Raw genomic sequence first — 17,214 nt, forward strand, 5'->3', positions numbered from 1 at the left:
TCATGTTTAAGCTCTTGCATCATATACTTTGCACCTATTAATGAAGAAATACATAGAGCTTGCTAAAATTTGGTTTGCATAATTGGTCTCTCTAAGGTCTAGATAATTTCTAGTATTGGGTTGAACAACAAGGAAGACGGTGTAAAGTCTTATAATGTTTACAATATGTCTTTTATGTGAGTTTTGCTGCACCGGTTCATTCTTGTGTTTGTTTCGAATAACCTTGCTAGCCTAAGCCTTGTATCGAGAGGGAATACTTCTCATGCATCCAAATCCTTGAGCCAACCACTATGCCATTTGTGTCCACCATACCTACCTACTACATGGTATTTCTCCGCCATTTCAAAGTAAATTGCTTGAGTGCTATCTTTAAACAATTCAAAAGTTATTACCTCTTATTTGTGTCAATGTTTTATAGCTCATGAGGAAGTATGTGGTGTTTATCTTTCAATCTTGTTGGGCAACTTTCACCAATGGACTAGTGGCTTCATCCGCTTATCCAATAATTTTGCAAAAAGAGCTGACAATGGGATTCCCAGTCCCAAATTAATTAACAAAAATAGACACTCCTCCATGGTATGTGATTGTTGGACGGCACCCGAAGGATTCGGTTAGCCATGGCTTGAGAAAGCAAAGGTGGGGATTAGTGTCATCATAATAAAACTAAAATAAAAAGGCACTCCTTCATGGTATGAGATTGTTGGCAGGCACCCGAGGATTCGGTTAGCCATGGTTTGTGAAAGAAAGGTTGGAAGGAGTGCCACCCAAAAATAAAATAAAATGGGAGCCGCTCTTTGAAGGTTTGTCTGGCAAGGGGGTTAGAGTACCCGCTACCATTCGTTGACAACAACAAACACCTCTCAAAACTTTATTTTTATGCTCTCTTTATGTTTTCAAAATAAAAGCTCTAGCACAAATATAGCAATCGATGCTTCCCTCGTCGAAGGGCCATTCTTCTACTTTTATGTTGAGTCGGTCTACCTATTTCCTCCCATCTCAAGAAGCAAACACTTGTATTAACTCGTGCATTGATTCTTACATACTCGCATATTGCACTTGGTTATATTGCTTTGCATTGACAACTCGTCCATGAGATATACATGTTACAAGTTGAAAGCAACCGCTGAAACTTAATCTTCCATTGTGTTGCTTCAATGCCTTTACTTTAAATTTATTGCTTTATGAGTTAACTCTTATGCAAGACTTATTGATGCTTGTCTTGAAAGTACTATTCATGAAAAGTCTTTGCTATATGATTCAATTGTTTACTCATTGCATTAACATTGCTTCGAATCGCTGCATTCATCTCATATGCTTTACAATAGTATGATTAAGATTATGTTGGTAGCATGTCACTTCAAAAATTATTTTTTTATCGTTTACCTACTCGAGGACGAGTAGGAACTAAGCTTGGGGATGCTGATACGTCTCCAACGTATCTATAATTTCTGATGTTCCATGCTTGTTTTATGACAATACCTGCATGCTTTGCTTGCACTTTATATCATATTATGGCATTTATTGGACTAACCTATTAACAAGATGCCACAGTGCCAGTTTCTGTTTATTATGTCTGTTTATTGCAGAAAAGGCCCAAAAACCAAAGTGCTCGGAAAAATCCAGAAAAATTACAGAAATTCTATTTCATCGGAAGACTCACGGAGCCAGAAGGGCAAGCCAGGGGGAGGCCCAGGGCCTCCTCCCAATAGGCCGGCACGGCCCGGAGGGTGGTCACCCCACCCTATGGGGTGGGCCCCTCGGGACTCTTCCGACTCCGACTCTTCGCCTATTTAAGCCGTCGTGACCTAAAACTTCGACACCAATTGACGAAACTCCAGAAAGACTCCAGGGGCGCCGCCACATCGCGAAACTCCAATTCAGGGGAGAGAAGTCTCTGTTCCGGCACCTTGCCGGGACGGGGAATTGCCCCCGGAGCCATCTCCATCGACACCGCCGCCATCTTCATCGCCATCATTGTCTCCCATGATGAGGAGGGAGTAGTTCTCCCCTAGGGCTGAGGGCTCTACCGTAGCTATGTGGTTAATCTCTCTCTCTGTACTCCAATACAATGATCTCATGAGCCGCTTTACATGATTGAGATCCATATGATGAGCTTTGTATCGCTACTAGTTTATGTGCTACTCATGTGATGTTATTAAAGTAGTCTATTCCTCCTGCATGGTGTAAAGGTGCTAGTGTGTGCACCACGTGGTTCTTGTCGTAGGCTATGATCATGACCTCTTGTAGGTTGTGGAGTTAATTGTCATTATGATAGTATTGATGTGATCTATTCCTCCTTTCATAGTGTAATGTGGACAGTGTGTATGCTATGTTAGTTCTTGGTTTATTTTGCAAAGATCTATTATGCTCTAAGGTTATTTAAATATGAACATCGAATGTTGTGGAGCTTGTTAACTCCGGCATTGAGGTGCTCTTGTAGCCCTACACAACGACTGGTGTTTGTCATCCAACAAAAGAGTGTATGTAGCACATATGAGAAAAAGTTATTTATTATGCGATCAATGTTGAGAGTGTCCACTAGTGAAAGTATGATCCCTAGGCCTTGTTTCCAATACTGCAAACACCGTTTACTTACTGTTCTACTGCATGTTTACTTGCTGCCATATTTTATTCAGATTGCTATTACCACTCATATACATCCATACTACTTGTATTTCACTATCTCTTCGCCGAACTAGTGCACCTATACATCTGACAAGTGTATTAGGTGTGTTGGGGACACAAGAGACTTCTTGCATTGTGATCGCAGAGTTGCTTGAGAGGGATATCTTTGACCTCTTCTTCCCTGAGTTCGATAAACCTTGGGTGATTCACTTAAGGGAAACTTGCTGCTGTTCTACAAACCTCTGCTCTTGGAGGCCCAACACTGTCTACAAGAATAGAAGCACACATAGACATCACTTGTCATGTGCACTTCCCAACCCTACCAAATGCATGGACCAGATCCTTCATCTACCCACTTGTCCTTGATGGTTTTGAGGCCAAGTCAACAATCTATTTTGGCAGGGTTTAAAGATTCAAACTTTGGTAGAGGATTGCTAAACTCTCACACATGTTATAGGTGAACACATGGCATGGATCTTATCTATGCAACTCACTCTACAACTCCCACAACATGCATGTTCCATGGGAACCTTGGAACCCATATATTTCACTTGATCTTGTACCCTAACTAAAGTTTCACCTCAAGATCTCTTCTCCCACTTTTATGTCTTGTTTTATTTAACCCAACGTTTAATATTCAAAACCCAAGGTGTGGAAATGATAGGTACATTATGTAGCTAACATATACCCTTGAGATAACAATTTTTCCCCAAAAAATTTGCCCCAATTTTTTTTTATTTCCCTTCTTTTCCAAAAATCACAAAACCCTTTTGAATATTTTTAATAATACGTGATTTAATAAAATTTCGAATCTAGCACTCGCTCGGCCGACCAGATCGCTCAGCCAACCAACTGCATGGATATCACCTGCATTGACTTTCACCTGCTTGAGTGGCCAAAAAGCATACCTGGTCGGCAGCTATCCGACCGATCGGCGTCTGGTTGACCGACCAAGTCGTAGATTTAGAAATTTTGAAATCACGTAATAGTTGTAATTATAATTTAAGAAAAAATATTATTTTTAAAAAAATCACGGCAGCTCTCTGTCCGATAGCGCCACTATGATCCAGGAGTGCAATTTTTTTAAAATAATAAAAAATTACAACTATTACGTGATTTTAGAATTTTCTAAATATACGACTTGGCAGGTGACGGCCATGTACCTGGTCGGCCACCGCCTACCGGAGTGCCGATCGGCAGCTGGGCAGTCGACCGAGTCCAAGATTCGAGATTTTTTTTTAAAATCACATATTATCTATAAAAAATGTTTAAAATTAATAGTACTATTTAAGAAAATGCTCCAATCGTGGCCGAAGACTTATGCGTTAACGAGCGCTCGCTAAGAATCATTAAGGAGCACACGCGCTCAACATGCAGGAAAAATGGTAAGCTAGTAGATGAGATGCCCACAAGGAGTCCACGGGATGGAGTCAGCATATACCTAGGAGCATCCTGTCGATGAGGTCCTAGTTAGTAAATTATAATGTAATTTATGGAGGCATATTGGCGGAGTACTTTTTTATGTGATTTCGTTTTCAGATTTCCGAGAGTTGATTTTCAGAGCAGGTGGAGACTGGAGAGTGACTGCAACTCTGATTGCTGAAGTAAATAGAGAAACAAGTCCAAGATCTGCGATCAGTAGCACAACCAGGGAGCTCAAAATATTCTCAGTTCTTTGCGGGCGTCAGTTTTCTGAAAAGTTAATCGGTCAGCGAACAAAGTCACGTTCGCGCATGAGCAGGTTTGGGCGTGGAGAGGATCATCATGTGTTGATTGGGTTAGCTCCACCCTGTGTGGAGGGGCTGATCAACCGTGAATGTAACCAAACTCTGTCTTCCTGATATATAAAGCCCAAGTTCAGAAAAAAAAAAGGTTCAAATTGCTCAGCGTGTGACGTCCAAACTGTTTTTTGTCTTTGCAATGAACGAATGAAATGTTTTAGGTATTAAATAGGGTATAATCCCCAAACTTTATTTTCCAGTTAAAATCTGGTAAACTGTTGAAGTTTGCCTTTTGCGAGAAACATAGTCTATTTTATTTTTATATTTACCAACAGAACAGCACAAAACACCCCAAAGAATTGTTGAAGTTTTTTTTTAAAAAAAACTGACGTACATTGTCTTGTGTGCGGTAGAAGTACCATTTCACATAGTTTTGCTTTGGAGATGACAGCACAGAGTGATTTCGGAAAGTAGACTAATGAGCAGAACGATGGTTCTGCAAAAGGTGGGCTTTTCTATTTAGCGTTAAGGGGCCGGCCCAATATGAAGTGCAGCTGATGCACCGCAGCAAAATCACGCAACGCAGTGGCACAGGGCCAGTGTGGACAGACGGCAGCAACACCTAGCGAAAGATAGTACCACCTCGGAAGTTGACAGAGGATTGCACCAGCTTAAATAGCAGACCCTGCAGCTGTATAGCACGACCTTACTTGAACAGGATCTGTTCTATAGGATCGTACCGTTGCATCCTTGACTAATAAGGAGGCAAGCACTAAAACCTGGTTGATGAAGTCTGACCTGTGGGCCAGAGCGTGATTAACGGCCCAGATTATACCTGATGGTGTGTTCTACGGCTGTAGAGGATCGTTCAGCTTGCTGACCAGGGTGGCTCACAGGTTGTCTGACAGGTACAACTATATCTTTTTTTTTGTTGCACTTGCTATTCTCTGCTCCACGGTTTCACTGGAAAACAGACCTGACTATTTTACATGAATGAGCTACGCATTCTAAAATAAGAATGATGAGATCATTCACGTGCTCGGCTAGCCCCATTTACTGCAAGGTTTAGAGAATGTATCCCAGTTTGTTTTTAACTTTAGACTAACACTTCTGAATTGCTGCACTGTCAGTGTTCTGATATGAAGGCAAAGTGGGCATTATGTTTTGCATCCTCACAAAATTTGCTGCTCGGTCTATGACTCGTATGCATTTAATTAAAAAACATGGACCCTCAAAATCAACCTCTTCTTTGCCCATTCAGACCCACAAGATTTATAAATCCCAGACCCAAACACAAGTAACCATGTATGCTCATTACTTTCCACGTTGCAGCCTGTTGCAATTGTCAGACGAGAAAACAAAACCATACGTATAAAAAAAGATGGCAATAGAAGATCATCACACAAATTTGTAGCCTAGTGTCAGGAACTTATTCCTCACAGAAAAGAAGACTTGCAACTATCCTAAATAAGTAAGTTTTCTCCGGCCATTTTCTTCAGAAGCTTCTAACTAAGTAGAAAGATAAATTGTTGCGGAAGATCATTTTTTGCCGCTTTTTCTCCGAGTGCGCCCTGTGCAGCTTTTGGCCTTGAGCTCCTTGAGAGCCTTCTCATTCTCTTTGTTCTACAGGAGGTTCTCCAGATTAATCTACAAACAAGAGAGAGACACAGGCTCATCAGTGCTGCAGCTTACTTTCTTGTATGTGATTAGTTTGAACTACTATCTCAATATTCAGAAACAAGGCAAGGTCTCATCTAAGATTATTAATTTCATGTTTCAGAGTTCGTGTTAAAGGGGTTAACTAAAGTATACTGACGTTTCTGACTTGTCTCTAATCTCTGTACTTATATCATATATGATCAACAATGAAAGCAGTGAGAACATACTAAGCACGCATGTATATTTTGTAAATTAGTAGTACCTACCTCGTCGTACTCTTTCTTCTGCACTTCGGGGGGCCTTGTGACGCTTCTCCGGCAGCATGGCGAACAATGAGATGGAGCGGTGATAAAAAAGAAAGTTGTCAAACTGAACAAACAAGCTCTCGTCGATGTTGACGACTATTGATATTCTACAGCAGGAAGATCAAGCCTTCTTAAGAGTGCCGATGCGCGCAGCCAGTTCGTCGAAATCTGGCATTCTAGGTCGCCAGTTTCTCCTAGACGTGTCCAGCTGCAGCAAGATGGAGTGATGAACCGAGCAGGAGGAGGAGCCTTCAGCTTCACAATTGGGGATTCAGATTATGTGGGCAGCCATATGTATATTTTTCAAGGACCTCCATCTCTGTTGGATTGTTCTCCATTGCCATCAGCACGTTGATCGGTTCGAGCTTGAGGTGTCCAGGATTCTGTCCTTGTCTTGTGCTCCTCACTTTCTGTGCCCTTGCGTCAAAAGCTTATCCATGAGCCTTTCCTCTTCGCCATGGCCTCCTTCACGGGGCTGAAAACTCCTCCTGTGATTCTGATGCAAACTAGGTGCTCACGGTAGAAGATTGCCAAAATCAATTGTATTATCCATCTAATCTTCCTCTGTTTGGTAGCACTGCCGCTTGCTGATCTATTTTGCCTACCTGAGTATTTTCATTGTTCGTAGTAGTCAGGGCAACCATTCCCGTTGCTTCAGCGTCTTGTCCAGGTGTTTCGTTTGCCATCTTTCATCATTAGTCATTTCATCATCCAGATAACTATATGCAGGTGGCTTTGTGATTTTCCTTCCGAAGGAAACAGGCTAAAGTGCATCATTATTCCTGTACTGTTTTCAGCTTGATTTGTCAGATTTACTGTTAGTGTTTGGCTTAACATAGGGAGGCTGCATATTGACCGCCTTCTTCTCTGGCATTTGTGCCTATCTTATTTGAGCAACAAAAGGGAGCAGCTTAAACACAAAAAGAAACAGCATCATATGGACGTCAGTGGGAGCAGCTCAAATACAAAAAGGATCTTCTGAAATTTTAATTGAATGCAACCAGAAGTATTCCTAAGTTCTGTAAGACGTGCAGACTTAATATATCAAAATTAACTCGTATTAGATAGCAAAATATAAACAAAATTCAATCTAGTATGAAAGTTTGACATATACTCCCTGATCAGGTAAACTTCGACAAACAACAAAGAATTATCCGCAGCTACAAGCACTGGGAAACGCACACACAACCACAACGGTACAATCCTATGGAAAGCTAGTATATTCTGATTTACAGTTTCCAGATCCTCTTCAACTTTGGAAGCACCATGCAAAGATTGCATAGGATAGCAAACGCTAAGTTGCTTAATTAGCTGGAATGATCAAATTTGCTACAGTTGAGGTTGCCAACCTGGAGGACACATGTTCATCACAAAACTGGAGGATGGCACATTGTGCAGAAAATGATTTAGAGAGTCAAGCTATTGCCGTCAAGCTGTTGCCTTACATCATTTGCATGTTCCCTCAAGGACGCAAAGGTGTTTTCCGTAACGTATCCAACTTGAAAGCCATCTCTTGTGCCAAACTAATCCTTCCTCCCTCAATAAGAGCTTGCTTCAAATTACTGAAAAGCTGAGCAGGTGGCCTAATTCCTTTGTCCAACATCTCCTGGAAATAGATGCAGGCTTCTTCCAGCCTGTTCTCAAAGCATAACCCGTTGATCAACGCGGAAAACATGTGCATACATGGGAGAACACCCTTCTCCTTCATTTGGTTCCACACCTTTAAGGCCATATCAACCCTTTCATTACTGCAGAACATACCAACCATTATTGTATATGTGTTGATCTGAGGTTCACAGCCACTCCTACCCATTTCCTGGAAAACATTATAAGCCTCGTCAATCTTCTGAGATTTTATAAGATACTGCAAAATAATATCGTAAGTCCGAGAATTTGGTCCAATTCCACTCTTTCTCATCTCATCAACCATCCTGAAGGCATGCTCAAACTTTGAGGATCTGCAGTAAGCCCCAACAACTGCATTGCACGTAGGTACCTCCATGGGAAACCCGCTGGACTTAGAAAGCTCGAAAAACTTCAAAGCTTCATCCAGCCTCTCCTCTGAACCAAGCCCATTGATAAGCATGCAGTACACATGAGGGCTTGGCATGACACCAGTGGCTTCCATCTCATGGAACACCTTGATGGCCTCGTCACATTTGGCGGACTTGCAAAATGCACTAATGAGCATCCCGTACGCGACGACATCAGGCTTAATGCCTGCATCCAGCATTTCTTGGTACACCGACTTGAGCATCAACAAGTCCTTCTCATGGCCCCAGCCTTCCATGAGGATAGTGTAGGTCTTCAGATCAGGCACAAACTTTCCATCCCTCTTCATGTCCTTAAAGATGGCATTCGCCTTCCTGACTTGCTTGGATTTGCTCAGCACATCGATCAGCCAGTTGTAATCTGACAAGTCTGTTTTCAGCCCAAAACCGCCCATCTTCTCGAACGTCTCGACGGCTTCCTTGACCTTCCTTGCTCGGGCATACCTCCTGACGATGAGCCTGAATGTGTCCTTGGAAAGCAAGCCGCGGCACCGCATAGCCTCGACCAGACTCCACACCAGCCTGAACTGCTTTATCTTGCCGAGCGCTTCAATCAGGTTGTGGAAGCTCTTGGCTGTGTACACGAAGCCTTCCTGCCTCTCCGCCCACCGGAAGAAGGTGAGGGCTAGCACGCCGGCGTTGCTCAGGTTCTTGAGCACCTCCGCCACCAGTTCCCGCGACATGGGCACCCCAAGCGCGTCAAGAGCCGGCGCCATCGTCGGTTCCGGCTGGGTGGAGAGAACGCGGCACACCCTCTCTGCCACCTCGGAGAGGTCGGAGCCCGGGACCACCGTGAACTGCTGGTCCACGGCGGCGGGGCAGACCCTCTCTGCCACCTCGGAGCCGTCGGAGCCAGGGACCACCGTGAACTTCTGGTCCATGGCGAGCTCGTGGGTGCCGGTAGATCCCGCCTGGCTGCAGAACCACGAGCCGCGCATTCCGTCGAGCATGTTGCCGGCGTGCACGCGCGGCGGCCGACACAGGACGGTGGTAGGCGGAAGAAGCATTTGGTCGAACGCCATGCGGGCTTCATTGGCGGGGACAGTCCTCGCGTAGCAGAGCAGGTGGGCGGCTGTGCGGCGGAGGGAGCGCATCCTGGTAGTGAAGCTTGGTGGCGGGCTTGTTTTTGTGGAGAACGATTTCGGAGCGGTGTGAGCTGTGAGGAGAGGAGAGAAGAAATGATCTACCAACTGAGCGGCGGTGGCAGGTCAGGCGGTACAAAAACAAAAAGTTAGACCTAGGTTTTCTTTTTGAAAATCCAAAACTTAAATTTTCAATCTCAAAACATCCTGAAAAATATACAGGCTTCACTACCAGGATATAATTAACGAGCTGTATATTTTTCTCGGATATATGTGCTCTTGTTATTTTCTCGGATAAGAAGTTGCGTGAAATTAAACATGAAAATATATCTAGCACATGCTTTAATATAGTACAGTATTTCCTTTTTTATTTGAACATGGAGAGGCCCCCGAAGGGCATGAATACCACTAATTAACAACGACGGGTGCAACGGACAAGAGGAAATGAAACTATTTAAAAGTATTTCATAACTTCTACATAGAATACTCTGCAAAGATCCTTGAAAATGCAATCAGGTCCTCCGCCGCTACCGAAGAAAATGGGAATCGAACCATGACCATCTTCACCGGTGTCGGGGACAACACCAGTTGGCTTCGAGAAGACCAGGAGATTCGCCACGAGTTGCTCACACGATATCCGCTTGGAATGTTGAAGATACGCTGGGAATCATCATCGGATTTAAGAGAGGCCCCACCACAAGATGGAGAAGCTTGCATAGCATCATCCGCATCCGAAGCCAAGCGATCAACACATGCCTTATTGTTGGAGTCTCTGACAACCCTATATCTGATAGCCTTTGGCACCCACCACGAGAAGAAGCACTGGCAGCCAACAACCGGACCCAACCTAGGGAGGAGCCCAATGCCATCCTCCCAACATAGATCCAAAACTCATAAAAAAAGCTAAAACAGAAAACAAAACCTAAGGGCCCTACGCCTACTACATATGAACTTTGTCGTCGCCTCCTAACCACCTCCAGCTGGCCTCGGCACTGAGAGCACTAGTTGGCCCGGTTCACCGGCGCTAACTCTCAAAGTACTGTAGCGATGAGCGATATTAGAAAGGACAGAATGCTCCATAAATAGCAGATTTTAGTACAACATTTGTAAGGCATCCATAGTGGAGACTATTATTTGTTTGTTCTTGTGAGGTAAATTGTATTGGTTCCTTGTGTGCAATTATTTGTGTAAACTAAGTTTGACTTTTATATTGTTTATTATCAGTATTCAATAGTCTTTCATACATAGGGAGTGGTGTTTTGGAACATGGGAGATTACATTTTCACGTGCTACACTAAAAAGACAAAACTCAGTGCTAAAAATAGTGTTTTTTACAAGATAAATTTTCTCTTTTTCTTATAGACCACAAAAAATATTGGTTATTCGTGAAACTTGACGAATGCACGTATATTATGGAGTTGTACATGCAGAATTTTCAAAAAAAATCGGTACTTTAAAATATGATTTTTTTTGGTAGAGGAAGTATACGAACCAATAGTGTAAGTTATAAATACATACTTTTAGTATTTGTGGTCATGTTTTTCTGGCCCATGGACCGGCCCTGGCTTTAGCCTTGGAAGCTTCTTGGTTTGAGTTTAGAGAAAAGCAAGGCTCTTGTTGTATAGCCAATGTGGATGAGGACCGGAGGCGAGATAGACGAGGCGATCATTGTGTTTGAGGCCGACTTCCGCTCGTCGACATGGAATGAGGTGAGCGGCGCCGTCGTCCATGACCAGGTTCTGTTTGTTGGGTGGCGGTGCTCTTGGGCCGTGCGTGTGCGGGAGGAGCTCCCTACGAAGTGGGCGCACCACACCTTCTTCCTGGGGAATGGCACATGCGAGGAGTGACGCGTGAGGTCTCTGCGCTACTCTCTACATGATGAAAGGAGTCGATTTCCCGTGGTGTTGGTGGGAGAGCGGAGTCGTTTTTGCTGTTGATGGTGTCGATGGATGGAGATGCCTTGTCGGCCACATGGATTTTCCATGAAATCGAACAAAAATAGGCTTACCAACACCGGGAGGCCCTCTGTGGCTACCAGGAGCACCGCCATGAGTGCATCTGACAATGTATCTTTTATACTTACTACCTCCATCCCAAAGCTTAAGGCTTATATTATTTTTAGAAAGTCAAACTATGTCAAGTTTGGCTAAGCTTTACAAAAAATCATTAACATGTAAAAATACCAAATTAATATCATTAAATAGATAATAAAACATATTTTCACATAGTATCTACAAAATATACTCCCTCTGATCCACATAACTCGTCTCTAAAATAGATGTATCTATAGTTAGAATGTGTCTAGATACATCTATATTAGTATCAAGTAATATGAATCGGAGGGAGTAATAATTTTTGATAGATTTCTCTAAAAGTTTGGTCAAACTTTACTTGGTTTGACTTTTTTTTTAAAATGTAAGCATTAAACTTTGGGATGAGGTAGTATATGTCTTAGAAGTTTGTGTTTCTCTGTCTCAAAAAAGAAAGTTAGAATTTCAGTCGAGAAAAATGCTAATGACTGCTTTTAAAGTTTAATGTGCTTGTCGAGAGATCATCATGGGAGGAAAGCCGAAGAATCATAGCATTCATAAGGAAGGAAAATAGATGGTCACTCAATCTCCCCACTCAATCACTCACACGACAGAATTCTTTGATAAATTCTTGGGCTTCTACTTAGAAAGAGGATACCCGGCCCAACAGGATGGTAGTTGATGGAGCTAAATACGGAAGGCCAGCGCCTAGCGGGCGCCATTGCGCACTAGCACATAGTGAAAGATTAGTACCACCTCGGAAGTTTACGGATGATTACACCAGCTTAAATAGCGGACACCACAGGCTACTAGCACGACCTTACTTGAACAGGATCTGTTCTATAGGATCGTACCGCTGCATCCTTGACTAATAAGGAGGCAAGCACTTAAACCTGGTTGATGAAGTCTGACCTGTGGGCCAGAGCGTGATTAACGGCTCAGATCACACCGGTTGGTGTGTTCTATGGCTGTAGAGGATCGTTCCTGTTCAGCTCAGCTGATTAGGGTGGCCCATAGGTTGTCTGACAGGTCACAATTTTTTTGCTATATCCTAAGCTTCAGACTATCCTTTTGTTCCCATTCCACGGTCTAGTGTTTTAGAGAGAGCTCACACTTTGAAGACATAATTAATGATTCATTGCCGCCAAACTCACTACTTAGATGAATGAGCAAGAACAGTTTGTTTTGATACATTATAAGCTAATACTTTTAACCTGTTGCACTGCTGGTGCTCTGAAATAAAAGCAATGCCCACGATACGTTTGCATCCCAACAAATTTTATATGATGACTCTTAGATGTTTTATTTGGAAAAAATATAAGTATCGCATTCTTACTTTTCGAAATCAGTCTCTGATCACCAGGACCAGGTGATTCCCTTCCCTCTTACGACACACTGGACATAACATAGGCACTGCAAAAGTCTGGTTCAGACCAGAGGTAGGCAATGAAAGATCATATGAAAAGAGATGGCAATAGAATATCCACAGTTAAATTTATAGCTTACTGACAAAAACTCAATTCTTCATGGTAAAGGGGATCACAAACACTAAAACTTATATATCCTAAAGCAGTTTTCTCCAGCCATTTTCTTCAGAAATTACCGGGGTCATTTTGCCGCTCTTCGTGAGGCCGTCGCGTCCGAGCGCGCCCTTCTGCGCAGCCTTGGCCTTGAGCTCCTTGAGAGCCTTATCATCCTCTCTTCTTCTTCAGGTTCTCCAGATCAGTCTGCAAGAGAGAAAGCACAGGCTCGTTAGTGTTTTAGCCTTACTTGTCTGCATGCCATTCTAGCTATAGATTCAACTTAAAAACAATGCAAAGTCTGGCCTCAAGCTTTCTAAAATAAGAGTGGGCGCAACTGAATTATACAAAGTATTTTTTTATGTCTGACTTGTCTGTAATCTTTCTGCACTTCATACACGCATGCATCGAATCAAACCAAAGCGAGGCAGAACAGCCCAATTCCTCTGAACCTAATGCAGCAACAAATCCGTAGGTTGATCTCTGAAACTATGTACGAGCTTTAATAACTACGCAGAAGAAGAAAAAATCCTGCTACTTTAATTCTTCAGGTTCCATAATTTTATATCAAGGTACCAAATAAACTATGGATTGCAGGGATACGTCGGAGCGGATGGCTCGTAAAACAGAGGACGATTTGCTTGACAACAAGTCAACAACGACAGTAATGTAATTAGAGATCGTTGAACTTCTGTAACAGACACAAATAAGTAGGATTAGTAGGATATGCTTTGCGGTAGATTAGTTAGTTATCATACCCTCTTCGTACTCTTTCTTCGGCACCTTGGGCGCCTTGAGAGGCTTCTTCGGCGGCATGGCCTACGACATACGACGAAGTTACAATTTCACTCGAGAAAAGAGTGAATGACTGGTTTTTTTTTTCTAGAATGGCTCATGAGTTTAATGTGCTGGTCGAGAGATCATCATGGGAGGAAAAAAAGGCAAGAGATCACTCATACGGAAGGCAAAAAAAATGATCAATGAATCACACGACAGAATCCTTCCATAAATTATTGGGCTTCTACCTAGAAAGAGGACCCCCGGCCCAACAGTATGGTAGCTGACGGAGCAAAATACGGAAGGCCAGCGCCCCGCGGGCGCCACTCCGCACCAGCAAGTGAGCAACTAGTGAAGAAGATAGTACCACCTCGGAAGTTTACGGCTGATTGCACCAGCTTAAATAGCAGACTCCGCAAGCTAGTAGCACGACCTTACTTGAACAGGATCTGTTCTATAGGATCGTACCGCTGCATCCTTGACTAATAAGGAGGCAAGCACTTAAGCCTGGTTGATGAAGTCTGACCTGTGGGCCAGAGCGTGATTAATTGCTCAGATTACACCGGTTGGTGTTGATCTATAGCTGTAGATGATCGTTCCTGTTCAGCTCTGCTGACCAGGGTGGCTCACAGGTTGTATGACAGGTCCAAATATTTTTTGCCATGTCCTAAGCTTCAGACTATCCTTTTGCTTCTATTCCACCGTCTAGTGTTTTACAGAGAGCTCACACTTTGAATACATAATTAACGATTCAGTGCCGCCAATCCAACTACTTAGATGAATGAGCAATGTATATTCTATCAACAGTTATAAATGCACTTGCCACTCAGCAAGGTTTGTTTTGATACATTATAAACTAACACTTTTAACCTATTGTATTGTTGGTGTTCTGACATAAAAGCAATGCCCAAGATGCATTTGCATCGCCACAAATTTTAGTTTTATACTCTTAGATGTTTCATTTGGAAAGAAATATATAAACATCGCATTCTTACTTTTCGAAATCAGTCTCTGGTCTCTCACCAGTTTGATTCGACTTCCCTCTTCGCTCTGTTACGACACACCGGACATAACAGATCAACAACACAGCTGATGAATCGTCTTACAGCCAGTCCATGCATAGGATTTGCAAAACTCTGGTTCGGAACAGAGGTAGACAAACGAAGATCATATGAAGAAAAAAGATAGCAATAGAATATCCACAGTTAAATTTGTAGCTTACTGACAAGAACTCAATTCTTCGTAGAAAAGGGGCTCCCAAACACTGAAACCTATATATATATCCTAAAGCAGTTTTGTCCAGCCTTTTTCTTCAGAAATTTCTAATTAACTAGAGGGACAACACTAGCAGTAGCAGCATCATTTTTTGCCGCTCTTCTTGAGGCCGGCGCCTCCGAGCGCGCCCTTCTGCGCAGCCTTGGCCTTGAGCTCCTTGAGGGCCTTCTCATCCTCTTTCTTCTTCTTCAGATTCTCGAGATCAGTCTGCAAGAAAGAAAGCACAGGCTCGTCAGTGCTTCAGTTTTTTTTTTTTTTTTTTGCATGTGATTCTAACTATATATTCAACTAATATATAGTGTATATGAAATCCTCAAAACAATACAAAGTCTCGTCTCAATCTTTGGAAAGTAAGGATGCCTTATTCATAACAGTTTTCAGAGTTCCTGTATAAGGGGCGCAACATGAATTATAATGTCTCTAACTCTCTGTACTTCATATACTTATGATCAACATTAAGAGGGGTGACTACGAACTAGACATGTAGGCACTGAATCAAATCAAAGTGAACCAGAATAGTCCAATCCTCTGAACTACTGCTACAACAAATCCGCCTGTTGATCTCTGAAACTATGTACTCCCTCGTCCTATAAAAGATATCTTAGATTTGTCAAAATCGTTCTGCTACTTCAGTTCTTCAGGTTTCATATTCATCAAGGTGCCAAATAAACTCTGAATTGCAGGGACACGTCGGAGTCGGACGGTTCACGAGACAGAGGCCGATTTGCTCGACAGCAACTACGGTAATTAGAGATCGCCGACTTGTGTAGCAGACACAGATAAGTAGAGGATTACTGCAATATGCTTTGCATAGATTACTTAGTATAAATAATCATACCTCGTCGTACTCTTTCTTGGCCACCTTGGGCGCCTTGAGAGGCTTCTTCGGCGGCATGGCTGCGCACGGAGCGAAGTTGTCGAACTGAACGAACCAAACTCTCGTCGATGTCGACGACGATCTTATGGATATGCGGCGACAGGCGATGGGACGAACGGAAATTGTGAGGCGATGCAGGGCAGGGGTGGGGACGTGTGTGTATATATGCACGGGTTGCCCTAAGGAATTACGAGTCGTGTCGGACACGTACGCGGCACGGCAGGGGTGCCAAACATGTTTCGTCACGAATTCGGAGATGGGGTTCTACGATCGGCCATATTAGGGCCCATCTTGATCAGCGTCGTGAGCCTTGGGCTTGAGCTTGGCGTGTTTAAGCCTCGGCAGTAGTTCAAAACTTAAGGAGTGCCCATGGCCTCTAAAGAAAAGTAATAGGGTGGATCTCTAGAATATTCGCAAGAAATACGTTGCCATTTTTTTTAGGCAAGGTATTTATTTTGAATATTTTAATTCTTCAGGTTCCATAAATTCATATCAAGGTATATCTTTGCGAATTTTAGGAACAACCCAAACAAATGCTATAGAATCACAAATTTTGCAACCAACAAAACATACCCTTAGGGGGTATACTATTCTAGGATCTATCGCCTCAGCCGGTGCTGGCAAGAGCCACGTGTCGTTTGTCAGGCTTGCGGTCACGGTGGTTTTATCAATTTTATTTGAAGGTGGTCCTTTTTTTTTGTCAAAATACTAATGCGATGATCTATCAAAAATTCCTAATCTCTAGCCTCCGTCAGTTGCTACACGTGGACATGTAGGACGCAAACTTTTTGATTGTATATCAGAAACAAGAATCATGGAACGGAGGGAGTACTACCTATGTTTTTAACCGGAAATTTGGGCCTTGATACCTTATTGAATTGTACATTCCGACCAGTTCATCAAAATGTCCAAAACGAGAGAGTGGAGGATTGTGAATAAAAATGTCTGGAGAGAGAGAGAGAGAGAGACTAAGAGAGTGGTCAAGAAATTATACTCAAACAAAAAAAAATCGGTTTTAGTCAATTTGGTTTTGATGAGTTTGCCTATGTTTATGTTTTCTTTTCTCCAAATTTCGAAAGGAGTAAGGAAGCATTTGAACTATTTTGTGTCAAGGTTCTTTTTTGGCAAACCGATGGCACAAAGAAAATGTATAGATTAACAAGGTGAAATATAGTCTCTCGTTCTAAGGGCCAAGGAGGGCTAGGTGTCGAAGTTTTGGAATTAGAAAATAATGGTTGATCGGTAAATGGTTGTTCAAGCTACTCATGGAAGAGGGAGTATGGCTACAATTT

At 42.8% G+C, this 17,214-nt stretch overlaps 1 protein-coding gene and 3 non-coding genes across 4 annotated transcripts; 3 read left to right on the plus strand and 1 right to left on the minus strand.

The window, feature by feature from the left end:
* The first annotated feature begins 5,046 nt into the window (after positions 1-5,046).
* LOC124693954 lies at positions 5,047-5,257 on the plus strand. The gene has a single exon (XR_007000392.1). It is a non-coding gene; the product is annotated as a small nucleolar RNA U3 (small nucleolar RNA).
* A 2,417-nt stretch (positions 5,258-7,674) lies between these two features.
* On the minus strand, positions 7,675-9,455 carry LOC124689164 (pentatricopeptide repeat-containing protein At1g71060, mitochondrial-like). The gene has a single exon (XM_047222735.1). The coding sequence runs from the start codon at positions 9,453-9,455 to the stop codon at positions 7,773-7,775; it is 1,683 nt and encodes a 560-aa protein (XP_047078691.1). The 3' UTR covers positions 7,675-7,772.
* Positions 9,456-12,287: 2,832 nt separating this feature from the next.
* Positions 12,288-12,505, plus strand: LOC124693942. Its single transcript, XR_007000381.1, has one exon. It is a non-coding gene; the product is annotated as a small nucleolar RNA U3 (small nucleolar RNA).
* A 1,693-nt stretch (positions 12,506-14,198) lies between these two features.
* Positions 14,199-14,417, plus strand: LOC124693952. The gene has a single exon (XR_007000391.1). It is a non-coding gene; the product is annotated as a small nucleolar RNA U3 (small nucleolar RNA).
* Positions 14,418-17,214: the final 2,797 nt, after the last annotated feature.

This window comes from Lolium rigidum, chromosome 2, assembly GCF_022539505.1.
Source record: "Lolium rigidum isolate FL_2022 chromosome 2, APGP_CSIRO_Lrig_0.1, whole genome shotgun sequence".
In the NCBI taxonomy this organism is placed as follows: domain Eukaryota; kingdom Viridiplantae; phylum Streptophyta; class Magnoliopsida; order Poales; family Poaceae; genus Lolium; species Lolium rigidum.